The 26410-nt window shown below is 39.4% G+C and overlaps 1 protein-coding gene across 15 annotated transcripts in view; it reads right to left on the bottom strand.

The window, feature by feature from the left end:
• Positions 1-218: 218 nt before the first annotated feature.
• The window catches only part of atp2b2 (ATPase plasma membrane Ca2+ transporting 2), a 159522-nt gene continuing 133330 nt past the window's right edge, over positions 219-26410 (bottom strand). For 9 of the 15 annotated variants that reach the window (XM_037793093.1, XM_037793244.1, XM_037793161.1 and 6 more), the window contains 11 exons: positions 22516-22757; positions 21275-21509; positions 14948-15127; positions 14730-14817; positions 14027-14133; positions 12167-12358; positions 11239-11452; positions 10906-11117; positions 10719-10826; positions 10375-10557; positions 3846-4154 (listed from right to left, as the gene is read on the bottom strand). In XM_037793093.1, coding sequence (XP_037649021.1) covers positions 3846-4154; positions 10375-10557; positions 10719-10826; positions 10906-11117; positions 11239-11452; positions 12167-12358; positions 14027-14133; positions 14730-14817; positions 14948-15127; positions 21275-21509; positions 22516-22757 — 2070 coding nt within the window. Of the gene's footprint in view, positions 4155-7657; positions 7711-8033; positions 8224-10374; positions 10558-10718; positions 10827-10905; positions 11118-11238; positions 11453-12166; positions 12359-14026; positions 14134-14729; positions 14818-14947; positions 15128-21274; positions 21510-22515; positions 22758-26410 lie in introns of all 15 variants that reach the window. The other 6 variants (XM_037793642.1, XM_037794016.1, XM_037793866.1 and 3 more) reach the window with 4 other exon arrangements.

A 26410-nucleotide genomic window follows, 5' to 3' on the forward strand; every position in this document is an offset into this window, starting at 1 on the left:
TGGACATCAGGATGCCCCAATATTGACTAATTTGAAGGGGTCATAAGGTACAACGGTTGGAACCAACTGGTTTAAGGTGCTCCTTTTGACAAACACACTGAAAACCCCAACACATTTGCTTATAAGCAGAAGCTTCTGAAACAAACCGATGAAAATGGAGCAACATTCAAAGTGAACAGTGAAAGGTGAAGCACAACGAATCAGAACAGGACATGTCACACGGGGCCAGGACACACCATGCTGGGTCATGCTGCTCTGGGAGATTTATTTAGTGATTTTTCGTTTTTTTGTTTTTATTATGTTTTTCACTTGCGCTCCTGTCAGGAGTGTGGTAAATGGGACAGTCAAGCAGCAAGAGTCACAGTTCATCATCATCATCATCATCATTATCATCATCATCACCACCGTCACCACCATCATTATCACCCCCCTCGTATGTATCATAATAATAATTTTCATCATCATTTTAACTTTTTCCTCAAGCTAGAAAATAATTTACATCACATTGTTTTTACTGACTTTTGAGACCACAAACATTCCAGCAACACACTCTAGGATTAAGGGTGGGTAACAATCAGAAAAGCATGACTTTTTGCATAGTATTAAATGAACAAAGACATTGAGTTCTTTATTTACAATTATTGTATAGATAAAAAAAATATCATAAAAACAAGATGAACACTTAAATCACTTACCCATAAATGGCTAAGTATGCCAAAAAGTTATCTGTTGGCATTTCTCTTTTTCTTTGTTCCACAAACTGCATGCTGCTAAATACAGTACATCGAGGCAGGTGAGAGTATATTGCAAGAAGTATCATTGATATCATCATCATCATCATCATCATCATCATCATCGTCGGTGTCATCATCAACATAATTATTGGTTGTTACAACACGTGTTATCATTTGGATGTAATCATGATGTGTTGAAGTGTTTCTGACAGGAGCAGTGATTACATACAGCCAAACAGCTGCGTGGGCAGTATGACTCGTTGTGGTGCATGATGGTAGACGTAGTCAGGAAGAGTTCCTGTTTTTCACACCAGTCCGCATGGAGTTTCTGTCCTCAGTGGACTCATTGCTGTATTTACAAAGATTATTTTTAAACTTGTCGTCTTTGCATCCTCTTAAAGCTGAATGTCCTCCTGGATGTGAGAGTGGTTGGAGAATGTTGGCTTATAAGTCTTTTTTTTATTATTATTATTATTGAAAATGCTATTGTTGCTGTTGTTTTTTGTTTATTGTTTTCAATTTTTTACAGACAAATAAACAAATGAATTGTCAAGTTAAAACATTGGAAAAAGAAAAGAAAATAAATCAACAGCTTCTAAGCAGAATATCAGAATCCAGACTGTTTTTTTTTTTTTTCAACTTAAATAAGATTTATTCAAATGGTCCATGTTACGTTTTCAACACGCCTGAGCTGACTGGTAAAGCTTGTGCACCCTCTCCAGATGGACGGAATCGACTGGGAAATGACAGAGGAGGAGGATAGAAAAAAGAAACAACTGCTCGGATACTTGATTGTATATACTGAAGTAGTGTATATAGGATTGTTTTTTTTAAGTAGAAAAATCGTCAATTTTTTCAAGTTGCATATTGAGCCTCTCACGCCATGCTTGCCAATGACTTCGGTTAGTAATAGAAATAACAATAGTATAGGCTAGTTAAGTGGCCTTGTCCTTCTGAGTGCAATAAGACGTAAGGGTAAATGTGCCTTCGGTATGTAACTTCTCTCTGCTAATGTCTGATTGGTCAAAGCACAATAAATAGTTTACAACTAGTGAGTACAGTTGAGATGCTAGAGTACTGTATATTCTGTGACGGCAGGAAGACAAGCTTGGTTAAAACACACAAAAGCACATCTAGAATTACACCACAGAAGTTTTCATTCATAACCAGATAGTGCAGAAAAGGATCGTCTTTTTTTATATATAGAAAAAGAGTCAAAGCAACATTCCATGTTTGTTGTAATTTGTCTTTTTTTTTTTTTGCAGTTTTCCTTTTTTTTTTTTGTTTGTCGATGTTAAAAATGCCAACAGCTTTGAGGGGCTGTGTGTGTCAGTCCGCTAGAGGAAACGCAAATCTTTTAAACCAAAAAATAAAATCAAAATGAAATAAAAAAATAAAACAACATATTCAAAATTTGGAACAAAACAAAAAGTCTGATTTTCATGCGGCACAGATAAGCCAAGTATAACTGCAGATTTCTAATGTGACTCGATTGCAGCCTGTTTGATGGTCACACATATCTTTAAAACATCAAGTCCTTTGAACAAGCAGGTTTATCTAGAAGACAGTTCACTGTAAAGGTCCTGATATCAGCCTTTGACTCGAGCCCTGACCCCAGGCCAGCGCTGAAGCACAGAAAAAAAAACACAATAAAAAAAAGAGAGAGAAGAAGAAGTGAAAAAAAAAAGAATTAAATATTCCCCCTCTGTCACAAAAAGGAGGCCTCCGTTTAGAAAAGGCAAGCCATTCCAACTTGATCCCAACAATCATATAGAGTAATACTAAGATTCCACATTTACTACGTATCCCATTATATTTTGGTTTCTTTTTGTTTGTTAATCCTCTAAAAATATCTACAATATTTGAAAAGATAGCAGGCAAATTCCAGCACATGGTTTTTCAGTAATAACACACCAACACAGCTCTGGTCCTTCTGAGCTTCACTTTCGCCTCTTTCCTTCTAGAAACCAGGAAGTTTATCTCTACGAGGTTGTAAACAAATTACATTCTCTTTAAGACATAAATAAGTCAAAGTATTTTTGAGCCATTGAAGCAGGAACAAGGCAACATGCCGACAAACAAAGATAAACTCTCTCTAAATATATTTATATGTATTTATATTTATAGAATATATCCCATAAATGCTATCATCATCATTATTATTTTGCGTTCCTCTTTTCCAACAGGTGCAAAACTACTGTGCAAGTTGAGCCCTACCACCTCGTTACACATTTCTGTTTATGGATGAAATAAATTTTTACAGTCGGGTACATGTTCATGCCACACAGAGGGAACTTTGCAGGCCAGCAACTCAGAGAAGCCGTCTTTAAAATAGTAGTCCGCCGCGAGGCCCAGCCCATCAGAACGAAAAGAACTCCAATAAAATTAAAACCCTTTTAAATAAAACTTGGGCAATGTACATTCATGCAGGAGCAACAATAATAATAACAATAATAATCAGAATCAGAATCATAATAATAACAATGTTGTTCAATTTAATTTAAACTATTATCAGTATTGACAATGTTATTGTTGAGGAGAAGGGAGCGTTTAGGGGAGTTTAGAGTCTGTTCTGTTTTGTGGTTTTCACTCCTCAGCAGAGTCTCCCTCCTCATCGTCCTCCTCCTGGTGCCACTGAAGACACAGTTCATACATGTGTGCAGCCAGCGGCACGCTTATACAGTACATGCTAACACGCATACAGTCATACACACCACCGCCGCCACCGTACACATACAACCACAAAAAGCAGGATGGCTGTGTAGGTTTTGTGGCTTTGTTGCGCTTTTTTGATTGTATGATAAGTTTTTTCTTTTCACCTTGCCATATTACTTTAGATATTCTCCATTTCGTGAGGAGCTGAGAGCTTTAAGAGCTCAGGGTTAAAGGGGGAGGGGAAGATGAAGATTTTGCCACAGGACCTGTCCTGTGTAGGTGAGTAAATGGGGGGTTAGGTGGGAGCTGGAAGATGGGAATTGAGCTGGATCGGGTGGAACTTTGGGGGTTGACAAGGTGTGAGGTTGCAGTTAAAGGTGTGGAGGATTTGGAGAAGGTGCCCCCCAGACTGCAAGGAAACGACATTAGAGGTTAGCGCTGAGGTTAGGATCAGGGTTAGAGGCTGGTCTCCAAGCTGTGAAGAGGGCTGGCGGGGCTGGAGGAGCCAGCTGATTTACTGGTGTCGATGGTGAGATTGATGCCACTGTCGATGGCGTTGTTGTTCTTGTTGGGGGACGAGGGCTGGCTGGAGTACTTCCTCCTCCGAGCGGAGTCATCGTCCGTGTCGTCGATGAGGGGGATGTTGGGCGTGGAGTCTTCTATCCTAAACTCGGGGTGTGTCATGAAGTTGTGGATGGATGATCTGGAGTCTGGTTTTTCCAGGCCTTCATAGAGAGAGCTACGGAATGCATTCACAACGCGGATCTGTCGTAAAGAAAGGGAGGGAAGAGGAGAAAAACAATGAGAGGTGACGTCAGAGGCAAAAATGGAGGGACCCTTCGGGATGAAGGCAGAGAGGGAAGTGGAGGAGGGAAGGGAGAGATAGAGAGGAAGGAGATAACCTCTCAATTAGAGGATAAAGAGGTGAGGGTGAAGGAGGAAAAGCAACTGCAGTCTGTGTTCTGCTTTCACAAGATGACTACAGTTCACAAGTCACTCAAGTTTGGCGTGCACTAAGAAAAGCCGTGAGGAACACAATCATAAAAAATAAAATAAAAAATCATACATTTCAAGAAAAACAAAGCAACACAAACGCTCGTTGTAAGTATACGCTTTAGTCCAATGTGCTGTATACCTAGAAACAAGCCACGTTAATAAATGAAATGCTCACAGAAAAAATTAAAGGAGAATATCACATGCAAGTTTTTGAAGAAATCTGGTGGACGAGGTCAGTAAGAAGGAAGGAGGTTAGATCTGAGAGATCCAAATCAGGTGGTTTGAAAACTTCTGGAGGTACCAGAACACCGTCTGGGACAATATCCACACAGACTCTGAATGGGACACACACGTATAGCACAGGGTGGGTGTAAAGCATGGTCCCAAATGGAGAGAGTCAAACTCTGCATGAGGAGGTTGGTTCAACACGAGCATTGCAGTGTAAAACTCACAACAAAACCACAAACTCATAAAAAAAAGAATACAGTGGCCGAACACAGCAGGTTAAGATATTATGAACACAGGAAGTAAACAAGAGGTAAACACAAACTACATGCAACAAGACAACAGGACGGTGAAGAAGTGGACACCGGCACACAGACTGCTGAACACAAAACAAATGGGAGTGAATAATGAAAATAAAACGTTTACTGTCAGAGGTCTGACAGCTCTCAACTCCATGCACATCTAAGTAAACACTCAAGTATAGGCCCCAAACAACTTTGTGAACCTTTAGTGAGGATATCTTATATGTCAGTTTCGTCACTTTGTGGATTATAAGAAAGTGTCGTTTTAATCAAAACCCTATCTGCATGAACAATATCAACAGATGCTGAAATTTAGGATCTACAGATAATTTGATAGCTGCAGTAAAAAGTCATTAGTTGATGTTTTTACACGGGACATTGACTCATGTTAGCACACTGAGATGTGTACAACTCAACTGCAAGTTACAAAAGGGGTATAACGTCATCATGTTCCTGTTAACACCAGAATTTACTTCTGCTATAGGCATAATATAGTTTTGAAATTAGTTCTGACTTCATGATTCTCATAAATCATCGTCTGGTCACATGAGGTTGGTACGGTTTACCATGGCTACGAGGCTCTCAGGAAGTGATAACGTAAATTACTGCTCAGTGTGTCTGAAAAGATACATACTACTGTTTATTCACACGAAAGTATATTGCACAATAGTACACATATTGAGTGTGTAGTGCATAGTATGTAATTTCGGACGCAGCCATAATGTTTATTATAGCAATATTTTTATCTGGATGCAACTGAAATACATTGTCTAAGAAATATTGAAATGTCAGTGAAAAGGCTAATTCTCTAATCTTTATATGGACCACAAATGCAGGAATACGTGTACTGTGTCAACAGATATTTTAGGCCTTACTGAATAGTTTTCAGATTTTATTTTTAGTCTGCCTGAAGATCTAACTATATAAAGTGAGGAATCTCTGTCTGTTGGTCTGTATGTCCTTTGCATATCTCAAGAACCGCTCATCTAATCGACTTCACCCTTGGCGGGTGTATTGCTCCGGACCCAAGGGACTGCAGTGTTGAATGTGCTATAACAATAAAAAATTATGTTTTGACCTGTAACTTTTTAACCATAAGTCTCAAGGCGAAAATTATTTTCAAAGAAATTTTTTTCCCTTCATTCTGTGGCTTCCGACGAGTTTATCCATTTTAGCCACGCCCAGTTGAGTCTCGATAGATTTTCCACCATTTTTAATTGGGTCCAAATCACATTTTTTGCTACTCCTTCTACAAATTTTGAGCAATTTTCACCAAATTTGGTACAGAACATCTCTGGACCAAGCTGGAAATAGTTAGTTTTTTGGATTGTTGGTGTTTCATACAGTTTTGCTACAGCTGACCCTCTAATTTAGCTCAAATGCTGTGGGCTGGGCTTATATTACAAAAAATGTCATATGTCCTGAACGCTTTGTGCTATTGCAACCACATTTGGTGGACATGTGTAGATATGATGTCTGAGTGGCCATGACAAATTTGGTGCCATTTGACCAATAGGTGGCGCTGTAGCAGCATCATTAATCTATAAAGGAAGGAAACTCTATCTGTATATGCATGTATGACTGCTCTTCGCATATCTCGAGAACCGTTCAGCTTCTGTAACAAGTCAATGTTTTGTTTTGGTTGATTATGTAAATGACTTAAACAATTTACCGATTATCAAAATAGTTTTCTCATCAATAATTTTAGCACAAAATATTTAGATTTTCTGATAACAAAATATTCAAAAATGTTGGTACAATAATCTTATAGTTTTAAACATTTCCATGGTACTAAAATACATTAAAAGCCTCAAAGATATTAGGTTTTCTACTAAATGGGAATACTGCATATACTGTGAATATTGTAGTACTGCTACTCTAGCAACCGGTGGCAGAGTACAAGGAGACAAAACAGATAAAAAAAATAATAAGAGGAGCCTGTCGGGATGAGTGCATGTGACAGGATGTCTGACAAGTAACACTGATGGGGTGTCAGAAAAGGGTGGGGGTGGGGTGTGGGGGTTGAATTTACGTCGCTGGTGCTGCAGAGGATCTATGTCTGTAACTATGACAACATGACAGTCAACTACACTGACAGTATGAAACGACATGATGGGATGAATTATTGGTGCAATACTGCTTTATGGCGATTTCTCCATTCTCCTGTCCACACAACCCTCAGCAGGGTTTTACACCTGATTCTCATCAAGTAGATAAAGATTTGAGACAAAGTGTGTGTGCGTGTGTGTGTGTGTGTGTGTGTGTGCGTGTGTTTGCGTGTGTGTGCGTGTGTGGGTGGGTGTATGCGTGTGTGTGTGTGTGTGTGAAAAAGAGAGGAAGAAAGAGAAGATGGAGGTGGACAACAGCATTAAGCAGAGATATCCCCTGATTTAGTCGCGCCATTTGGGATCCAAATTTGAAAGAACATTTTGAAAACCTCCAAAGTGGCTATTTTTAAAGTCTGGCACACAAACTGTAACTTCCTTTATGTTTTCTTGTCGGATGATGTGTCAGCTGGAGAATACATGAAATAGCAGGTACAAATTTGCTTCAGTTCAATCCAGTGTGATTTGCCTCATCAGTAGCAAACTCACAAATGAAGACAACATTGCAACTTATACTTGAATGTTTACCCAGTCCCTTGGTGAGTTGATTGGAATTAGTTCACATTAATGTCTTGTCAAGACATAAAAATGGAAGGATTGGAGGATGGGATGGTGGATGAGCAGAGGGAGACAAACTCACAACCTGAAATGTCACGCCGTGGGTATCACCCTTAGTCCTGCGCTCCTAGCACTCTGAGGAAACAAACACACATTCACCAATGAGACGACAGTACATCCAAGCATGGGAGGAGATATCAAGATGAATTTGAAATCCAGTATGAACAGAAAAACGACAAAAGAGAGAGAGGAAATGAAAAAAGCAGATAGCAAGAGAAAAAGAAAAAAAAAGACGAATCTTCAGAGATGCCAACCCCAAAATGGAGACTGTCACGGCAATTTGTTTTAAGACTAACAAGCCAGACAATGTGCAGAGAAAAATAATTTATTGTCAGTGACATGATGGCACCCCTGAAGCAGAGAGAGCAGAGAAGCAGACTGACAGAGTTCTGACTCACGGCCAGTAGTGGGAGGAGCAGTAGCAGCAGTAGTGCTTGTAGGAGAGGAAAGGGCATTGGACAAGGACACGTGACTAGGACTAGAAACATGTGTTACATCCTGGGTCTGGCTGGTGGTGGATGATTGGCGTCTCAGAGCCCCCGCCCCCTGAAAGGAGGTGCCACTCTTGAAGGTGTTGACTACGTCAATCTGTGGGAGGAGAGCGGGACAGGAGAGGACAAATGGCTGCTCAGAGTGACAGAGACCAAATGGCAACACAGGTTGACTGGTGGTTAGGGAGTACAAAGTGTCTCAATCATGACACGATGGGGGGACGGACAGCTAAAGGTCAGGGTGGAGTGGCCCCTCAACGAAATGGTGAATATGACTGAAAGGGTTAGTTCAACCAAATTACAAAAAACATTTCTCTTACCTTGTCTCAAGATATCTGTCCCCACCCAAAAACAACGGAGGTAAATGAGTTTTTCAATGCTCACAGCATTGAAAAAAAACAAAAGCAACGTGTTTTTCCAGAAATTATGTCCCACTCTGCTCTACAAATAATCCACAAATCTCATTGTGAACAGTTTTTATTGGAACTACTTTGTACTGAGGAAGTAGTCCAGTATCCAGACTAATGGGGCAATTACTTGTGGAAAGAGGCGTTGCTGGTGAATATTTCAAGTGTAATTTTTCAATGTTGTCGGCACCACAGAACGAAATTTCATTCACCTCCTTTGCATATGCATATGGGTGCCTGGTAGCAGAAATCCCAGAGGCAGAAATTTCATAAACCTAAAGAAATAGAACCAAAACTATCTGCACGGCTTGATGCCATAAGAGGTAAGACAGACAATGAGTTTGCTAATTTGCGTGATCAGACCCTTTAGAAGACTGGCTAGCCGATATGTAGCATACAGATGCAGCCATTTAGTTCATTCAACGTATTTTGTCCGGTGGCATCTCCACTGAGTTACTTCAGGAATTAGAGAAAAACTATGGTTTTAGCACAACTTTTGTACAATGTTGCAATTCTATTGATTATGATGAAATTGTGCTCACTAAGTCATTACTTACGTTTAGAGGGTGGCGACATCGACAACAGCCACAAGTGGTCAGACAATTAAACAGGTTGCCAGATTTGTTAAACCACCTTACTTTGCCTTAAAAGTAAAACGGAGTGCCCATAAATTGTCGCTAATAATCTGCCATGACATAGGAATCCCAAAAGCCCCCAGGAAGAGCGCCGGGCTTTGAAGCAAATATTCGTAGTGGCCAAACGGCGGTACTGCAACTTCCGTGTCCATCACGTATCGCCATTTGGCCCAAAAATACTTTTTCCCATAGAAGTACATTGGGAAAGAGACGTGTAACGTAATTTTTTTTAGGTAAATCAACTTCCCAGAACAAACACTTGAATAGCCCTTATTTAAATCATTAGGTCAAAGCTGAACCAGGAAGTCGGTCTTTAATTTGTGATAAATGTTTACAATGTTTGTGTTGCAATTTTCTAGTCTGTCTTCTTTTTCTAATCAGAGGGTTTGTTTAAAACCTGTTTGATCTTCCGACCACTCTTGCCTGTTTCCCTGTTGGACCTATTTTTATTGATGTCACTGCAATTCAAAATCTGCTACTTCAGTTGTAATAAACCACAGTTTTCCTTTAATACTGAAAACCTGAATTTCTACAGTCTCTTAACCATGTTTGGCTGCCTCTGTAGGATGTCGAGGGATAGCTCCACCCTGGACCGTTAGTGACACATCAGTGAGATGAAATCAAGTCCAACACACATGCAAAACTGCCTTAAATATCACAGTGATAACGGTGTGCAGAGTTGGTCACAGTGATAACAACAATTCAGCGACTATGTCCAGTTGCGCTTAACCCTCGAGGTTTGACCGTCGATCTTCCACGGGTCCACACAGGTGATCGCCTCAGTCCAGTGAGAGAAAGCTGCATCTTCACATACCTAAATAAACCATCTTGAGATAAAATTGCTTTAAAGCTGTTACTGACTAACGTGAAGAACATAAAACAGTCTACTTCTTCTTAGGGTTAAGCTTCTCAGGTAATGTCTGAAGTGGTGCGACTTCCTAATGAAAATGGATTATATGACAAAGACAGACAAAAAGTAAAACAAAAAGCCATCTCAGAAAACATCGCAGGTGAAATTTTAACTTGAGGGTGTTTATTTGACTACACAAAACCTTACATTTTTATTATTAAGTAAAGATATTAGAGAGAGATTAAGAGTGTTTAAATACAATTTTTGAATATCCATATATTCTTTCTTTCAGGCAGAATCAGTCCAGCAACATGACACAACGAATCGTAACACGGGGGTTGAACTTGTGTCCTCACCTGAGTCTGAATGCGGTTGAGTCCTCTGAACCAGAGGATCTGTCCTCTCCTCAGCTCCCTCTCTGCGTGGTCAATCTCATCGTTGTCTTCATTTACGTCCTCCTCTGGCATCTCATCTTTCCGAGTTAACTGGCCCGCCCTCCGCAGGAAGCGCAACCTGCTATTAGGTACGGAGGCTATCACCTAACCCACAGAGAAGACAGAGCACTGGGTCAAAAGGAAAGGTGACGAGCATACAGCACAGTACAGAGGAAAAGTAAAACATGGAAAACTAGAATTAAATCAAGAAAAAACAGGCACACCGGGAAAACAGAAAGACAGAAACAGATGAGCTTGCTTGTTACCTGTCCCCAGACAAGCTCTCCCAGCCCGAGGAAAACACACCACATCCACTTTTCCAGGTCCAGAGGTATACAGCTGAATGGCTTCCCTCCAAACTGCACAATCACAATCTACACAAGGCAAAGCGCAAGCCATGAAATTATATCATATCTAATGTATGACAAAATCAAATAATTTGCATCTGCTTACCTGCATAGCAAAGGTGCCAAAAACAATAGTGCAGAAGATGGGGTTCCTGAAGATACCATCGAAGACGTTCCTCTCTCCGTGGATTTTGCGGGCATTTATTTCGTTGAAGAGCTGCATCATGACGAAGGTGTTGAAGATGATGGTGTAGTGCTCGGATGGAGGAGCGTGGAGGGGAGCGTTACGCCCGCTGTCAATATCAAAGATCTTCTCACCTACAGGGGGTAAAAAAAAATAGATAATTAGTATGATGTCATTAACTTTGAACCCATTTTATGTCACATCCTTAAAGTACAGAACCCCTGGTCTACCGCAGAGCAAAATTACAGTCCGTACCAACAAAGAGCAGTGTGAAGATGATGATGAGCTGATAGACTCCGTGTCCCAGGATGTTCTTTGTCATGGTGCTGGAGATCAGGGGCTTGTTGCGGCCGTATGGCTTCCTTCTCAGCAGAGACTCTGTGGGAGGCTCTGTGGCCAGGGCCAGAGACGCAAAAGTATCCATGATCAGATTCACCCACAACATCTGCACGGCCTTCAGGGGAGAGTCCTGCGGAAACACAAGGGAAATTGCAATTAAAAACCAATAACGTCAAGGGGCGCTTTCATAAGCCATAGTACGTTTGGCTAGTCTGAATCAGAGTGAAATTGATTCTTTTGGTTTGTTTTCTATTTAGTCTGTTTCGGTTTCACAGTGCATAGAATAAAGCGGACCAAATAAATAAAATTGTTTGCTGAAGGGCGTGTAGGAAGGAGCAAATTTAACTTTTTCGTCTTGAGAGCTGCCACTTCTATGCAGGGAATCGTGGACTTTGAAATATTGCTGTCGGAGTGTTTTCACTTTGACTCCATACTGATCTACTTTGGGCATGAATCCCTTCTCCTCCAGTTTATCTTCAATGACTTTATAAACGTCACTATTTGATGTCAAGCTAACATCACCACTCATGTTGACCTGCCGTATACCTGTGTCCGTCTGAACAAATGCCCGCTCAGGCAGCCTGCGTTTTGGGACCACCTCTCGCCATCAGTCTCGGACCGGTTGTTTTGGTCTGCACCAGAGTACGATGACTGCGTTCACAACTGACCAAACAAACTGCACCAGAGATTGGACCGCACCAGATTTCTATTGAAGCGGACTACATGTCAGCTTGTGAAGGTGCCCTTATAACCAATACTTCTACTGTAACTAATTATCTAACTAATTTTCACACACTTATATTTCACACACACACACACACACACACACACACACGTCTCTGACCTGTGTGATGCAGGCGCCAGTGAAAGCCACAATGACGGCCACAACGTTGACAGTAAGCTGGAACTGAAGAAACTTGGAGATGCTGTCATACACGTTCCGGCCCCACATTACTGCTTTAACGATGCTGCTGAAGTTATCATCAGTCAGAATGATATCTGACGCCTCCTTGGCCACATCTGTACCAGCAATACCCTGGAGAAGAGCAGAAAAGGAGCAGTTAGAAACAAAGTAGAATGTAATGCATCATACTGCACTATTCCTCAACCAACACGTGAAAAATGAAAGAATCTGTCCAACCTCTGCAGCCACTCGAAAAAAACTGGACTCTTGACATGTGTCAGCTCTGATGATGCGGACTAATTAAGGGGTCAGTGTGTGTGTGTGTGTGTGTTGATGGTCCATATTTATGGGAGGAGCAGGACACCCTTCTTGATATTCTGTCATCTTTGGTGAGTTACAGGACAGGGTGACAGGGTGACAGGGTGACAGGGTGCAGCATCTCATAAACAGTGCTCAATTGTGGTGATAGAAAAAATGCTACATGTGAGGACATGTTTGTGACTATGTTCCATTCAATTAACCCATGTAGGAGAGCTTTGGCAGGGTTTAAATATCAGATTACATACATACACACACACACAAGTAGACAAAACTAATTTCACACTGAATATTAAAGGTAGTGTTGGTAAGAGTTTTGAATTTTTTTTTGGTATTTTGTTGAAATTCTCTTTGCATCCCGACAGCTTTCAATAAATCAAATGCTCTGACAAAAAAAAAAAAAAATGGTATCTGTGGATGTCTCATGCCTGTAATAATCCCGTCCAATGATTTCATTCGGCCCAAATGTAATGATTGGACGGGCTACCTGCCTGTCTACCTGCTTGCTAGCCATGCTTGTTGTTTACATTCATTATGATATTTTTATGTTTGGATGATAATAGTGGGGGTAGAGGGTTTGGAGGGAGACCTGAAGGGATGGACTATCAGTGTTGCCGGCTTGACGGCTTTTTCCTCTAGATTTAGTGACTTTTGGAGCTGGTGCTGCTAGCTTCTTCCATTGGAAAAGAGTTTACAACACTGGGCTCGGTTTTTAGGTTGGATCATATTTAAAATCTATTGTACACTCTAGTCTCTCACGATTACCGACCTTGCCTTTAAAGGACCACATTTGTGGTTTCACACGGCGAGCCAAGAAACCATTACCAGTTTACACCTAACATCAGTGACTCCCACCCCGGGGATAACGTTTCCAGGGGGTGTGTGGAAAACACACAAATATGTGAGGCTGATCTTTAGTATTTTAAATGTACATCTATTGTCACAATAGCCAATTAATTAACAACCACTTTAAAATCACTTAAAATGAGCACATTTGGAACAACACAGATGGTGTCAATGAAGAGGTGCTTGAGCTCATCTGGTAGGGCCATGGAGTCATGACAAAAAAAGGTTGGGAACCACAGCCTTACATTATCGGACCAAGGAGGAAAAGGTGCTGTGGATGAGCCAAATATGGGCCAAAATATTTAATTTCTGAGGAGAGGAATAACAGCTGAATAACAAATAAATATAAAGCTGTGAGTTACAAGAAAGAGATTCAGTGTTGTTTGTTTTTTCTGTTTTTCAGTAGTTAGTAGAAGAGTATTCTGTACTGCAGATAAATTGTGTGAGCTAGCAGAGATCCACTAGGGGGAGCTCCTAATCTACACAGCCAGAGGCAGAGTGCCTGAGAAGAAACCCTACACACTACAGAGGTGAAGAAGATATCTGCAGATGTTGACCGAGTTCAATCTCAAAAGGAAGCAAGCAAGGCAGAAAATTATACAACCAAGAATGTACAAGAAAATAGGGTTTACTCACCATGGCGAAGCCGACATCAGCTTTCTTTAGTGCAGGTCCATCGTTGGTTCCATCTCCTGTCACAGCCACCACCTGCCTCTGCTCTGCTACAGTACTGTCAATAATGCCTGTCAAACACACATATATTGTACAGAGCATCTGAAAGACAACACAACCCTACGGGATCTTGTGTACGTACAATAATCTTGACTGAATAATATCAGTTATTTACTGCCTTTTGCAAAACTAAACGCAAAATCTTACCAAGTATATTGTTCTAATTAATAGTCAAAATATCTCATAACACTTAATATAAGACACAATCACCTAATAAGTAACATTTTAGTGAGGTGTAGGGATTTGTTTTAGACAATACAACTTGAATACCTTGTTAAGTAAAAAAACGTTTGAGCATCACAGGCTTATTATAACACACAACACCTCCTAATACTCAGCTTTCCCTGCTAATTTTAAGATCTCATTTTACCTCAAAAGGCCTCAATAAATATTATATCTTATTTCAAGAAATCTTACCAAGCGAAATTTCACTTGCTCCATTGGCAGATTGTTTTTACTTATTACAAGCAAAAACACTTATTTTTGAAGTGGCCTTTTCTCCAGTGTGACAAATGATATAAACAATACAGTACACGACCAATGTAAAAACAAGGCGAGTTTCATTTTGATCAACAGCAATGAATATGAAATAGGGCAACCAGCTCACCTTTGACGAGTGTGTGTTTGTCGGTTGGGGAAGATCTGGCCAGAACTCGGAGTTTAGGCCAAACCTTGTCAATGCGCTCCTGCTCCACCTGGGCACGCACAGACAGACAGAAATAAAAGGACAAGTGGTTGTGATTTTAGGTTTAGAGAAGTTATCTTTCTTTCTCCTGAGCTCGTCCTCTCTCATACTCGGGCTCACTGTGACAGTAGTTACTGTACCTCTCCTTTCTCATTACGGATCCTCCTGTTGAACTCTTTGCCATCGATACAGATGAAGTCCTCTCCGGGGTGGATGATACCACACTTGATGGCTATGGCCCTGGCTGTGTTTATGTTGTCTCCCGTCACCATGCGCACTGTGATGCCTGCACGCTGGCACTTCAGGATCGCATCAGGCACCTAAAGAGTGATACATAAATTTCATAAAATTCATTTGTAGTCATGTTTTCTGGCAACCTGATGAATATAAGTCCAATATTCACTCTCCTTTTAGCTCTGTTTTGGTTTCCACTAACTCCTGAGACAAATATCTGGCTCTGTTCTTCTATGTTCACCAGCTAGTCGCAAACTGCCATTTGGTGCTGCGTAGGTAACATACAGTATGTTTTTAGGGCTTTATTGCTGCAACAGCTGCCTGCTGCAAACACAAACAATGCTACGGAGAGCAATGAGACTGTGTTTAAACTTGTTTCTATTTTAATCTTGCTTTATTTCCACATCTATGCACATATGTCTCAACGATTGTATGTGTATATATGTCTGTCTTTGTGAAGCACTTTGGTGCAAAACCCACTTGCTTATATAAATGATAATAAAATAGGTAATTCTCCTTGTCACTTTGATCAACCCCTTTCACATACAAGTCATGTGATCCATTGTTACAATATAATGTGTTAATTATAGCCGCTTTAAGAACATATACCAGTAGAGCTGCGACGATTAATTGATTAGTTGTCAAGTATTAAATTAATCGTAAACTATCTTGATAATCGATTAATCAGTTTAAAGTAATTTTTTAAGAAAAAAAAGAAAGAAATTCTTCAATTCCAGCTTCTTAAATGGGAATATTTTCTGGTTTCTTTTCTCCTCTGTGACAGTAAATATGAATATCTTTGAGTTGTGGACAAAACAAGACATTTGAGGACGTCATCTTGGGTTTGAGGAAACACTGATCGACATTTTTCACCATTTTCTGACATTTTGTAGACCAAACAACTAATCGATTAATCGAGAAAATAATCAACAATGAAAATAATTGTTAGTTGCAGCCCTATATACCAATAGCAACAATACAGCTATCTTTGACAGACAAAACATGCACATACAGAACAAATATAACTCCATTATACTTTTATTTTATCAGAACAATATTCTCCTGCCTTGGTCCCTTTTGGTATTAGCAAGATATATAACGAGGTATTTTATCTTCATCTCTTTTTTCCCTCCGGACGTTAGTCTAGTGGAATAGCTGGGAGAAGTTACTGCATGGAGATTGATCTGTGGTAGAGCCAGCTGGCAAGAGCAGAGTATTAATTCAGAAACACATCTTCCTCCTGACAAAGGTCAGTGTGGGCGAGCACTGCACTCCAAACCCACACACAAACAAACGTGTGCACATACAGTAGCAACAACTCACATCCATTTGCACATACACACACACGCCTGGGACTCTATATCTTTTTCTCTCTGACAAACACGGAGGCAGGAATATGCATACTTTCCACCTTACGCTCAGACACTTGGGCATATTGCACATACACATGAAAAAGCATGCTTGTACTCTCATACACACACACGCAAAACATACGACGCAAGACCAAATGCATCCATCACTACAATGTGTAAATATATTGGACATTAAAGTACCAAATCAAGCTGGTCATGCCTGTAAAACTCAAAGGATTTAACTAATTCAAAGGGAGTGGATTACAAAGTAAATCTATACAGTGGAGGAGGTCTTTAATGAGCTGGGGGTTAAACAAACAGAAGCACATAATTTCATCCTACTTCACATCTTGCAATTATAATGTATGCCGTAGAAAACTTTAAAGCAAAACTATGTAACTTTTTCTTGACAGCGGGCACATGTGATATAAATACTAAAAGCTAATATAACAGTAGCACAAGTGGAGAAAAATTGAGGGTCAGTAAGCTGACTCTGTAACAAACAAACTCCGTATTTCCTTTAAGTTTGATAACATTAGCCACCATAAGCTACTGGTCATACCAGACCAAATAAGGCTGCAGCTGCAAAACCCCTGAGAGTATTGAAGTGAGCAGCAGGGGTGTGTTTTATTGCTTCTCAATTCAACTAATTCATAAAAGAAATGTGTTATTCTTTCTGTCAAAAGTGACATAGTCTTACTTTAAAGATCAGAAGTGCAATGTCAAATGAATTGCTCTTAAGTATTCAAATTTTCAACAGACAGCATTGAAAGTATATAAATATTTTAAGGACAAGAAATATATGAACAACCAGATATGCTTTCATTTAGATTACGGTAAAAGGACTACATGTAGCCATGTAGAAGCCAAACTAGCTTTTCACCTCTTTACTTAAACGAAATAAAATAGTAAATAAAAATAACATGAATTCTGGTGATAATTTCCAACCAATTTCTCCCTGAGGAAAAGGTCAAGAAGGTTGAATATTTCTTGAAATTGACAACAATATTATTCACACTTAGAGGCCTATTAACATCAGTATTCATACATGTGCTGAGTTGATCAAATTGGTGTTAAACTAGTAAACTCTTACAAAAAGCACAAGCTACATTAATTCATTAGAAGTCAGTTTTACATAATATGATCTCACAAAATAAAGAAGCTTTCTGAGTTAATATTGTGGCACATTGAGCAAGTTATTACATCCTGCTTTCTCTGCTCCCACCAAGTCATTGTTATCAAGATATCAAGTTCCCGTCTGCCTATCCGTCATCCCTGCTGTCTGTTTTCCTTTGGATTCCCACTGCTCTAGTTGACTGGTCATCCGAAAGAGGAGGTGGAGAAGAGTGGAGGCTTATTAAAAATACAATCTGGCCCGACAGAGGAAGAGGGCAGGAGGCTAGTAGGTGAGACTGAAAAACAAGCCTCTCGTGTCTCTAATACGGATCTGGTTACACTCTCGTTTTCCTCCGTTTCTCCTCTTACCCATCTCCCTTCTCCTGCGGTCCGACATCCCTCTGACATGAATCAGATTTTGAATCTGTTTATCTTTCTCTGCCTCTTCTCTTTCTTCCCCCTCTACCCCTCTCTCTCTCCTCTCTTGTCTCTCTTGGGGCAACCCTACAGAGCAGCTAGTTATTAAAAGATTCTGGAGGAAGAAATTTGAGACTAATAAACAAACCCAAAACATGTTTACCACTCTGTGTGACCTTTTTAGCAGAGCGGAAAGTCATCTCATTTCCAATATTAGCCAGTCTTACTGAGAGACCTGGAAAGATGCTACTGGAGTGCAGCAGTTCACGGCTTTTCCACATCAGTTATCGAAAATGTCAGATGTTAAGTGACTTCTGTGGTGGAAGAGAAGGGAAATGCTGCAAACTGCCAGGCTTGGAGCAATGCAATTGACTATATTAACAACTTCAGTGTGAATTAAGAGATCACAAATGTTGCAGCATTTGCAGAAATATGCATTATTGCATGTCCAATATTCAGCTTTTTCCTGCATATCTAGTTTTGAATTAAGGTTTTGATTCATTTCAGGACAACTCTATATAGTTTGCTTAAATATACAACCTTAAAACCTAAGAACTGTCTCTCTTGTCTCTATGTAGTGCAGGCTCTGTTCGTATCTGCATATTTTTACATTGCTTTTATCGTTGATTGTATTTTTTTGTGCTTTAATTATTGACTAGGGGACTAGAGATGAAATTTAGCCTTCCTGGCTAACTCTAATATGTACTCTCACTGTCAAATAAAGCAATAAACTAAAACTAAACTAAGAAACTGAGGTGTCTGCTGTTAGATGCAGCATATTTATATAGATGGTTTGTATTAGGAGAGTATATTGGAATGTTAGTTGTTGTTTGGGCCTTCCTGATTTAGAGATGGGTCAGAGTTGAAGAGACATATGGCGGCAAAAGAGAGGTGTTTCTATTTTTATTTGTCCCTCTCCTAAAACCATATGAGGAAACTAAGGGTTTGACCAGAACAAGCTCGGTATTTAAGGAGCTGTCTGTATACGTTCGGGAGAGTTCTCTCATTATTCGGCTGGAGGCTCTCCAAGTAACTTGTTACTTGTTTACGATACTGAACTTATTGTAATAAATTTGTTATACAACTAAGACAGTGTCGGCGGAGTTTCTCTTCAAACATCTTCAACTGCATCACCACAGAAGATACATCAAAACTAAATAACAGTGTGATACAAAAAGAGTTTCTCATTAGCTCGTCTAGTTGTTACTGATCGTTTGCTTATTCATTTTAACTACGATGGATTCTCTTTTCCACTACTTCTCTCTGTACTTATTTATTTTATGTAGGTCTGTTCAGATGCTTGCATAACTCGGCTTCAGACAGAAAGAAAGAGAAAAGCGTAGTGAGAGAGAAAGGTATGTGCAGAGAAAGTCTAAAGAAAAAGAGAGCAACCAGAGAAAGGTGAAAGTCAAACCCTACGACACGGAGAGAAGTGGAAATGAAAAATCATGGTGGGGAGAGGTTGAATGAGAGCCCTTGTTAGAGACTGAGGAGGGGGATGGAAAAAAAGATGAAAGGAGGAAGTTGAATAATGCAGTAGTCAGTTAGCTTCCTGCTTCTCTGTACCTGCACAGGAGCTGTCAAGTGAGGTCAGTTTCCTGCTGTACACAGATACCTCTTTCCACTCCACTTTCTTTCTCCTTTTCTTCAAGTGAAATTCATCATAAAAGACTTGAAATAATTTCTTTATGCATCACTTCCTGGATTTCTATAAATTGTTTGTTGTGTTTGCCTTCAACAGAGCTGAAAGAAGTACTCAAAGTAAAAATGAGCAATGAGACAAACGGAAAAATACTAAAGTAAAAGTGCTGCAGTCAAATTACAGTAAATTATAAAAATATATATTATTTAATAAGTTAGGGAATAAGTATAGCAAGTCAGAAATGTAAGTCTCAAATGTCAAAAGTCTGTTAAGAAAGAGAATTCAAAGAGTGTTCAAATTGAATTATTGATGCATTAACATTTAATAAAAATGTTAATGTTGTCAATGGCCCGGGTGGAGCTACAGTAGTGTTACTACTTTATTGCAGTTAGGGAGCTTAAACTCCAGCAATGCATCACATTGTCACCGTTGGATGCAATCCTTGCACCATGTCTCCAAATTAGTTTTTAGATTACGTACTCCTCTGTAGGTTGAGAGAATGTTTTAACCTCTCACCCTTTATTAAACTGTCTTTCATAGTTCCTTAAAGATGACATTTTGGAGATTCTTTCCCAATATTTTGTGATCTTATTTTATTTTGAATATAAAATGTTCATCTGCAAACTGACAAGTAAACACTAGTTAAAACTAATTGTCCTTATAAATCAAGAATATCTTTTGGTTTGAACACGTCCACGCCTCAATATCTACGACGGTATCTCACCAGCCAACCAGCAATTGCACGTTTGAGGACCCAATGTAATGAATCAATATATTAAATAAAATTATCTATATCATAAAATATATTCACAATATTCAACATCGTAGCTGCAACACATATAAGTAGCAACTGCATGTTTTATATTATAATATTATTATATTAATAATATTAATATAATAATATTAGTAACGTACGGAAAGTGAACAGCTCACGTTCAGGCTTAAATCAGGTAAAGCTGATCGGCCCAGCTCAAGGGTGCATTTCATCAATCAATAATCATTTAGTGAGGCAATCATCTGTGAAGCAACACACACACACACACACACACACACACACACACACACACACGCATGCATGCACGCTGGCACGCATGCACACGTCTTTCACAATGACACATGACCCCTCTTATGAAAAGGTAGCGACCAGGTTACATCGCTGTCTCCGTCTCTCTGCTCTGCTCTCTGCCTGTGTCATGGATGTACAAAGAGCTGCAGGTCTGTGTATCTGTTTGTCAGAGGGGAGGGGGTGAGCCCCAAACACACATAATGACGCAGAGCAGAGTGGCCACATGGAACAGGATGACACTTACGCTTCAGAAGCAATCTCTAAATTAATTATTATTAGTATACGTTATTTATTTGTGTAAATCTTCTTATATTTTAAAAAAGAAATTACAATTGTATTAAAAAAATAATCAACATCTATCTAAATTCATTTCATGTCTCATAATTTATCTATATAATTTTGAACAGTTGTACAATATGTCTGCTCTTGTAACAAGATGTCTTCTATGTGATTACTCAAAAAAGCAAGAAGATTTTGTCAGATATGACAGAGTTGTATGTAGAAAAGTCTAAACATATTCACTCCCGAGGAGGACACACCAGTGACCACCTTGCTGGTACTGCAGCGTGCAGTATAGCCTATTTACCCAACATCCTTTAATCCTCCCAGTATGTCACTAAAGAATCTAACACTGTCCTACCTCTGGCCTGACAGGGTCCTCTATCCCAACAACACAGATGGCGGTGAGGTCATTGAGGATGTTGTTCTCCTCGTCCCAGGAGGGCTCAGGATCACTGGAGAAGTCACGGTACGCCACGCAGATGGTCCTCAGGCCATCACACGCCATGGGCTCGATCACCTTCTTCACCATCTCATCTTTGTCCCGTGGACGGAAAACCCTCACCTCACCCACCTCGCTCAGGATATGGCTGCATCTGTAATTAACGGTGGAGCGGTGGGATGAGGGTGTTTTAAATCATGTATTGTAACTTTGGTATTATCAGAGTCGTGTGTCAAAATGACCCAACATGGAAAACCAAATATACTGTACAAGAATCCTGGCCTATGCACCCACTTCAGACAGTACTGAATGTTAAATGCAGTCTTTTAATCGTAGAGACTTTGAATGACCAGAAAACAATGGTTATGGATGCATGATCCTTCCCATTGTGGTCAAATGGCTCAGGAGTGTCTAACGACCTCTGGGCCATGAGAGTGGACCAACTGCACCACTAGAGCACTGCCTAAATTACTATTATAGCCAAAATACATTAACTTCTTATTTACAGTAAATTGATTCCTCAGTAGCTAAATAAAATGAATATAAAAATGGAAAATAAAAATGTGGCATGAAGGGCAACTCAAAGATCTGGATCAAATTCACCCCCTGTGAGCCATTTAAAAAAGCAAATGAACTGTAATTTGTGTAAAAGTCATTTTAGGATTTTTTCAGTTTGGACAAAAATGTGTGTATAACCTCATATATTAAGCTGTTTGTAGCTTAATCTGTTACCTACTTTTGTTAAATGTGTTAAATCCACAGTGTAACAGCCGTTTATACAAATTGAATGTTTCATTTTAATGTCATTTGCTGTAAAAAGAGAATTTCCGCTCCTTCCTTCAGTGAGTGCAGGAAGCTTTTAAACTGTGTCTCGTGTTTTTCTCAGAGTTACTCATTTAGTACTGTAGTTATTGTAATATTCTGTAAAAAGTCACAGTTGTGTGACCTTCTAGTGGAAATTCAGCCCACTCTCTCTGCTGAGGGAATGTGCAATAGGATATACCCTCAAGTACATTATGTACTCGAAATGGATTAGATATATATTTGGTAAAAAAAAAGAAAAAAATCAGCACTTGATTATATCACATTACTGTACAACAAGGTTATGTGCTGCTATTAATATCAGAATCATCTCATTTTAATCACAAAACCAGACTCACTTCTTGAGGACGATCTCAGAGGCTCCCTTGCTGTACATGCGGAAGCTCCCATCAGGCAATTTGACGACGGTGCTCATGGACTTCCTGACAGAGTTGAAGGTGTAGACTTTGTAAAGCTTCTCCTCTGGGATCTGGTTTCTTATTGGCTGGTAATCCCGCTTCAGGTCTAACACCAATCCCAGCAGGCCGCACTCCGTCTTGTTGCCCACCTGCTTCGGCAGACCGCCTTCCTTATCTGGGGGCTGGAGGAGGGAAGAGGAAGAGATTTTCGGATGTTTAGTTCTACTTTCAGCCTCATTTTAAATGCTTTCATGCGTTTATAATTTTATTACATCAATAGTGGTGTTTTCTGATTTGGCAAATAAAGAAAATCCTGTATGGAGACTCTCAAGTCTTCAACTGAATACGTTTTAGGAACAAACACTCAACACTGTTTGTTCTGTGATCTATTCAATCAATGAGATTCTCTTTTCTTCAGCGCTGGAAATAGCTGCTAGTGATAATTAACCAGCTAGCAGGTGAAAGGGTTGCTCTGTGTGGGAGTTGTGGGAGATGAGTTAGATGGAATCAAATTTGGATGGTCTTATTTCAGGCACACGGCTCAACCCACCGCAATCTGTAATTGTACACTTGGAACCATGTTTTTCTCCGGTTCGGTAAACATCTCAGTATCCACATTTCTACATGAAGACATGGATTGTGCGAGAACGATAGACACAGCCGCACTGGGTGACAAGTTTTCTTTTTGTTTATTTTGTTACATAAAACATATAACACATGGTTGTGACAAAATATATTTTTTTTAAATTACCAATTAACAAAAAGATTATTTTCTTGATTAAGCGATTAATCGTTTAGTCTATAAAATATCAGAACATGTTAAAAATATGTCTGTCAATCGATTCAAATATTTAATCGCAATTAATCGCATGATCGTCCATAGTTAATCATGATTAATCGCAAATTAATCACATATTTTTTATCTGCTCAGGATGTACCTTAAAGGGAGTATTTAATACTCTTATCAACATGGGAGTGGGCAAATATGCTTGCTTTATGCAAATGTATGTATATATTGATTATTGGATATCAATTAACAACACAAAACAATGACAAATATTGTCCAGAAACCCTCACAGGTACTGCATTTAGCATAAAACAATATGCTCAAATCATAACATGGTAAACTGCAGCCCAACAGGCAACAACAGCTGTCAGTGTGTCAGTGTGCTGACTTGACTATGACTTGCCCCAAACTGCATTTCATTATCATAAAGTGGGCATGTCTGTAAAGGGGAGACTCGTGGGTATCCATAGAACCCATTTACATTCACATATCTAGAGGTCAGAGGTCAAGGGAACCCCTTTGAAAATGGCCATGCCAGTTTTTCCTCACCAAAATCTTTTCTAACGCAAGTTGGGTTAATGCATTAAAGAAATTAGTGCCGTTAAAACTAATTTGCGTTAACGCTTTATTATTGCGTTAACTTTGACAGCCCTAGTTAAAAAATAACTGGCCATCACAATATCCCAGAGCCCAAATAGAGATCCTCAAATTGCTTGTTTTGTCTAACTTACAGTCCAAAACCCAAATATACTCAATTCACTGCAATAGAATACAAAGAGAAGCAGCACATTTTTATTTTAAATAAGATGGAACAAACACTTTGATTAAAAAATCCATCACTCCATTATCAAATTTGTTGCTGATTAATTTGCTGATGATCGAATAGTGCGTTTACTCCGAGTAAAAGTGAAATGGTATACAGTATGTGATGTCAGTGGTGCAATTTCTCTACCTCTCAAAGCTGGAGTGTGTTTATCATCAGCCAACAGTAGAGCCTTTTACTGTAGGTTATGTGTGTGTGTGTGTGTGTGATATCTGTTAAAATCTGAGCACGTGGCTGTTCAGGTGCTACAGTATATGTGTGCAATTTGCGTACAAACACTCACTGTATGTGCAAGTGTGGTCAGCTTGTGGAAGACTAGGCGTTGCCATGGTAACACTGGGCAAAGCATACTTGGAAGGAGAGACTTGGGAGAAGAGAGGGTGCTCTCTCTCTCTCTCTCTCTCTCTCTCTCTCTCTTTCTCTCTCTCCACCACTTGGGGATTCGTACTCTTTGGCTCAGATTCTCTTACAGGGTTTTCACTCATCTCACTTCACACGTGTCTTTGAATCTTTCTGTCTCCCTCTTCATCTTTCCCCCAGTCCTTATACATTAGTATTTACCGCGTTTCACTTCATTTACTCGCTCACTCTAATCTGTCAACTCACATAGGAATACAAGCAATGAAGCATACTCTCCATATTTCTTTCTCAATGTTTTCTATTTCAGCCACTGTGATTGAACAAATCTCATTATCGTCTATATCCTACACACACACACACACACACACACACACACACACACACGCACACTTACCATTGTAGTGACACTGATGCTCATAAATCCGGACACATGTGAGAGTGTGCAATCCCTACTGTCATTATTCATAACATGCCTCTTCACATGATCACACACTCTCAAGCTGATATTCATTTTAGTTTGATGACAGACAGATGTGGGGATCAAAAAGATGTTCTGTTGCTCTTCAGAAATGCTAATTGAGGAAATTAGGGCTGCAACTAGTGATTATTATCACTATTGATTAATCTGCTGATTATTTTTTCAGTTAATTAATTAATTGTTTCATTAGAAAATGTCAGATAATTATTTATAACTTCCAGTATAACTTCCCAAGATAGAGCTCAAGGTGGTGTCTTCAAATACCTTATCTTATCCAACCATCAGTCAAAAAACCCAAAGATATTCAGTTTACTATCATATATGCAAAGAAAAGCAGCAAATCCTCACATTTGGGGAGCTGGAAACAGAGAAATTTCTGCTTGAAAAATGACTGAAACGATTAATCAATTATCAAAATAGTGAATATAGTTTAGAGCTGCAACGATAATCAGTTAATCGATTAGTTGTCAGCTATTCAATGAATCGCCAACTATTTTGATAATCGATTAATCGGATTGAGTCATTTTTTAAGAAAATAAAAAAGTCAAACATCTCTGATTCAGTTTTCTTTACTCCTCTATAACAGTATCTTTGATTTGTGAAAAAAAACAAGACATTTGTGGACGTCATCTTGGACTTTGGGAAACACTGATCAACATTTTTCACCATTTTCTGACATTTTATAGACCCAACAATTAATTAATTAATCGAGAAAACAATTAACAGATTAATTGACAATGAAAATCATTGTTATTTGCAGCCCTATACATATATATAATTTTCAGTTGTTTGACTGAACGTTTAATCAACTAATTGTTTCAGCTCTAACAGAAATGAGCACGACTTGGGCAACATGAATCTGTTGTAAATCTGAACAAGTAAGTAGATGTTGTTGTTAATCTGTATTGTAGAACGCTGTCATGTTTGTTCATTTGGACTGCTATTAGCTGGCACTGAGCTGAAACCTAGTCTCCCTAGGGTCTTGTATATAGTACCTACTGTACAGTACATTGACAAGTACACTCACAGCTAAAGAACAGCACGCCAGGTACACTCTCTACACACACACACACACACACCTACGCATACACACACACACACAACAACACAGTATGTCAAAAGCACACTGAACATAATGCGTCTGACTTGCTGCTAAGCAGACACCTTCAGTCTGTGCTATTTGCCCCAAAATAGATTGACTGCAGGCTTTTTGTTCTGCTTCTCAACAAGCCTCCAACCAAGATTAGATTTAAAAGGATAGCTTGGCATTTTCGACGTTTTGAATTTTTACTTTCTTGTTGTTGTTTTCTTCGCTCAGCACTCGCCGCAATGTGTTGGGAAAGATTCTGTATCGACAGCGTAGTTAATCACCTTAATGGCTTGTTGG

This window comes from Sebastes umbrosus, chromosome 1 (genome assembly GCF_015220745.1).
Source record: "Sebastes umbrosus isolate fSebUmb1 chromosome 1, fSebUmb1.pri, whole genome shotgun sequence".
Classification (NCBI taxonomy): Eukaryota; Metazoa; Chordata; class Actinopteri; order Perciformes; family Sebastidae; genus Sebastes; species Sebastes umbrosus.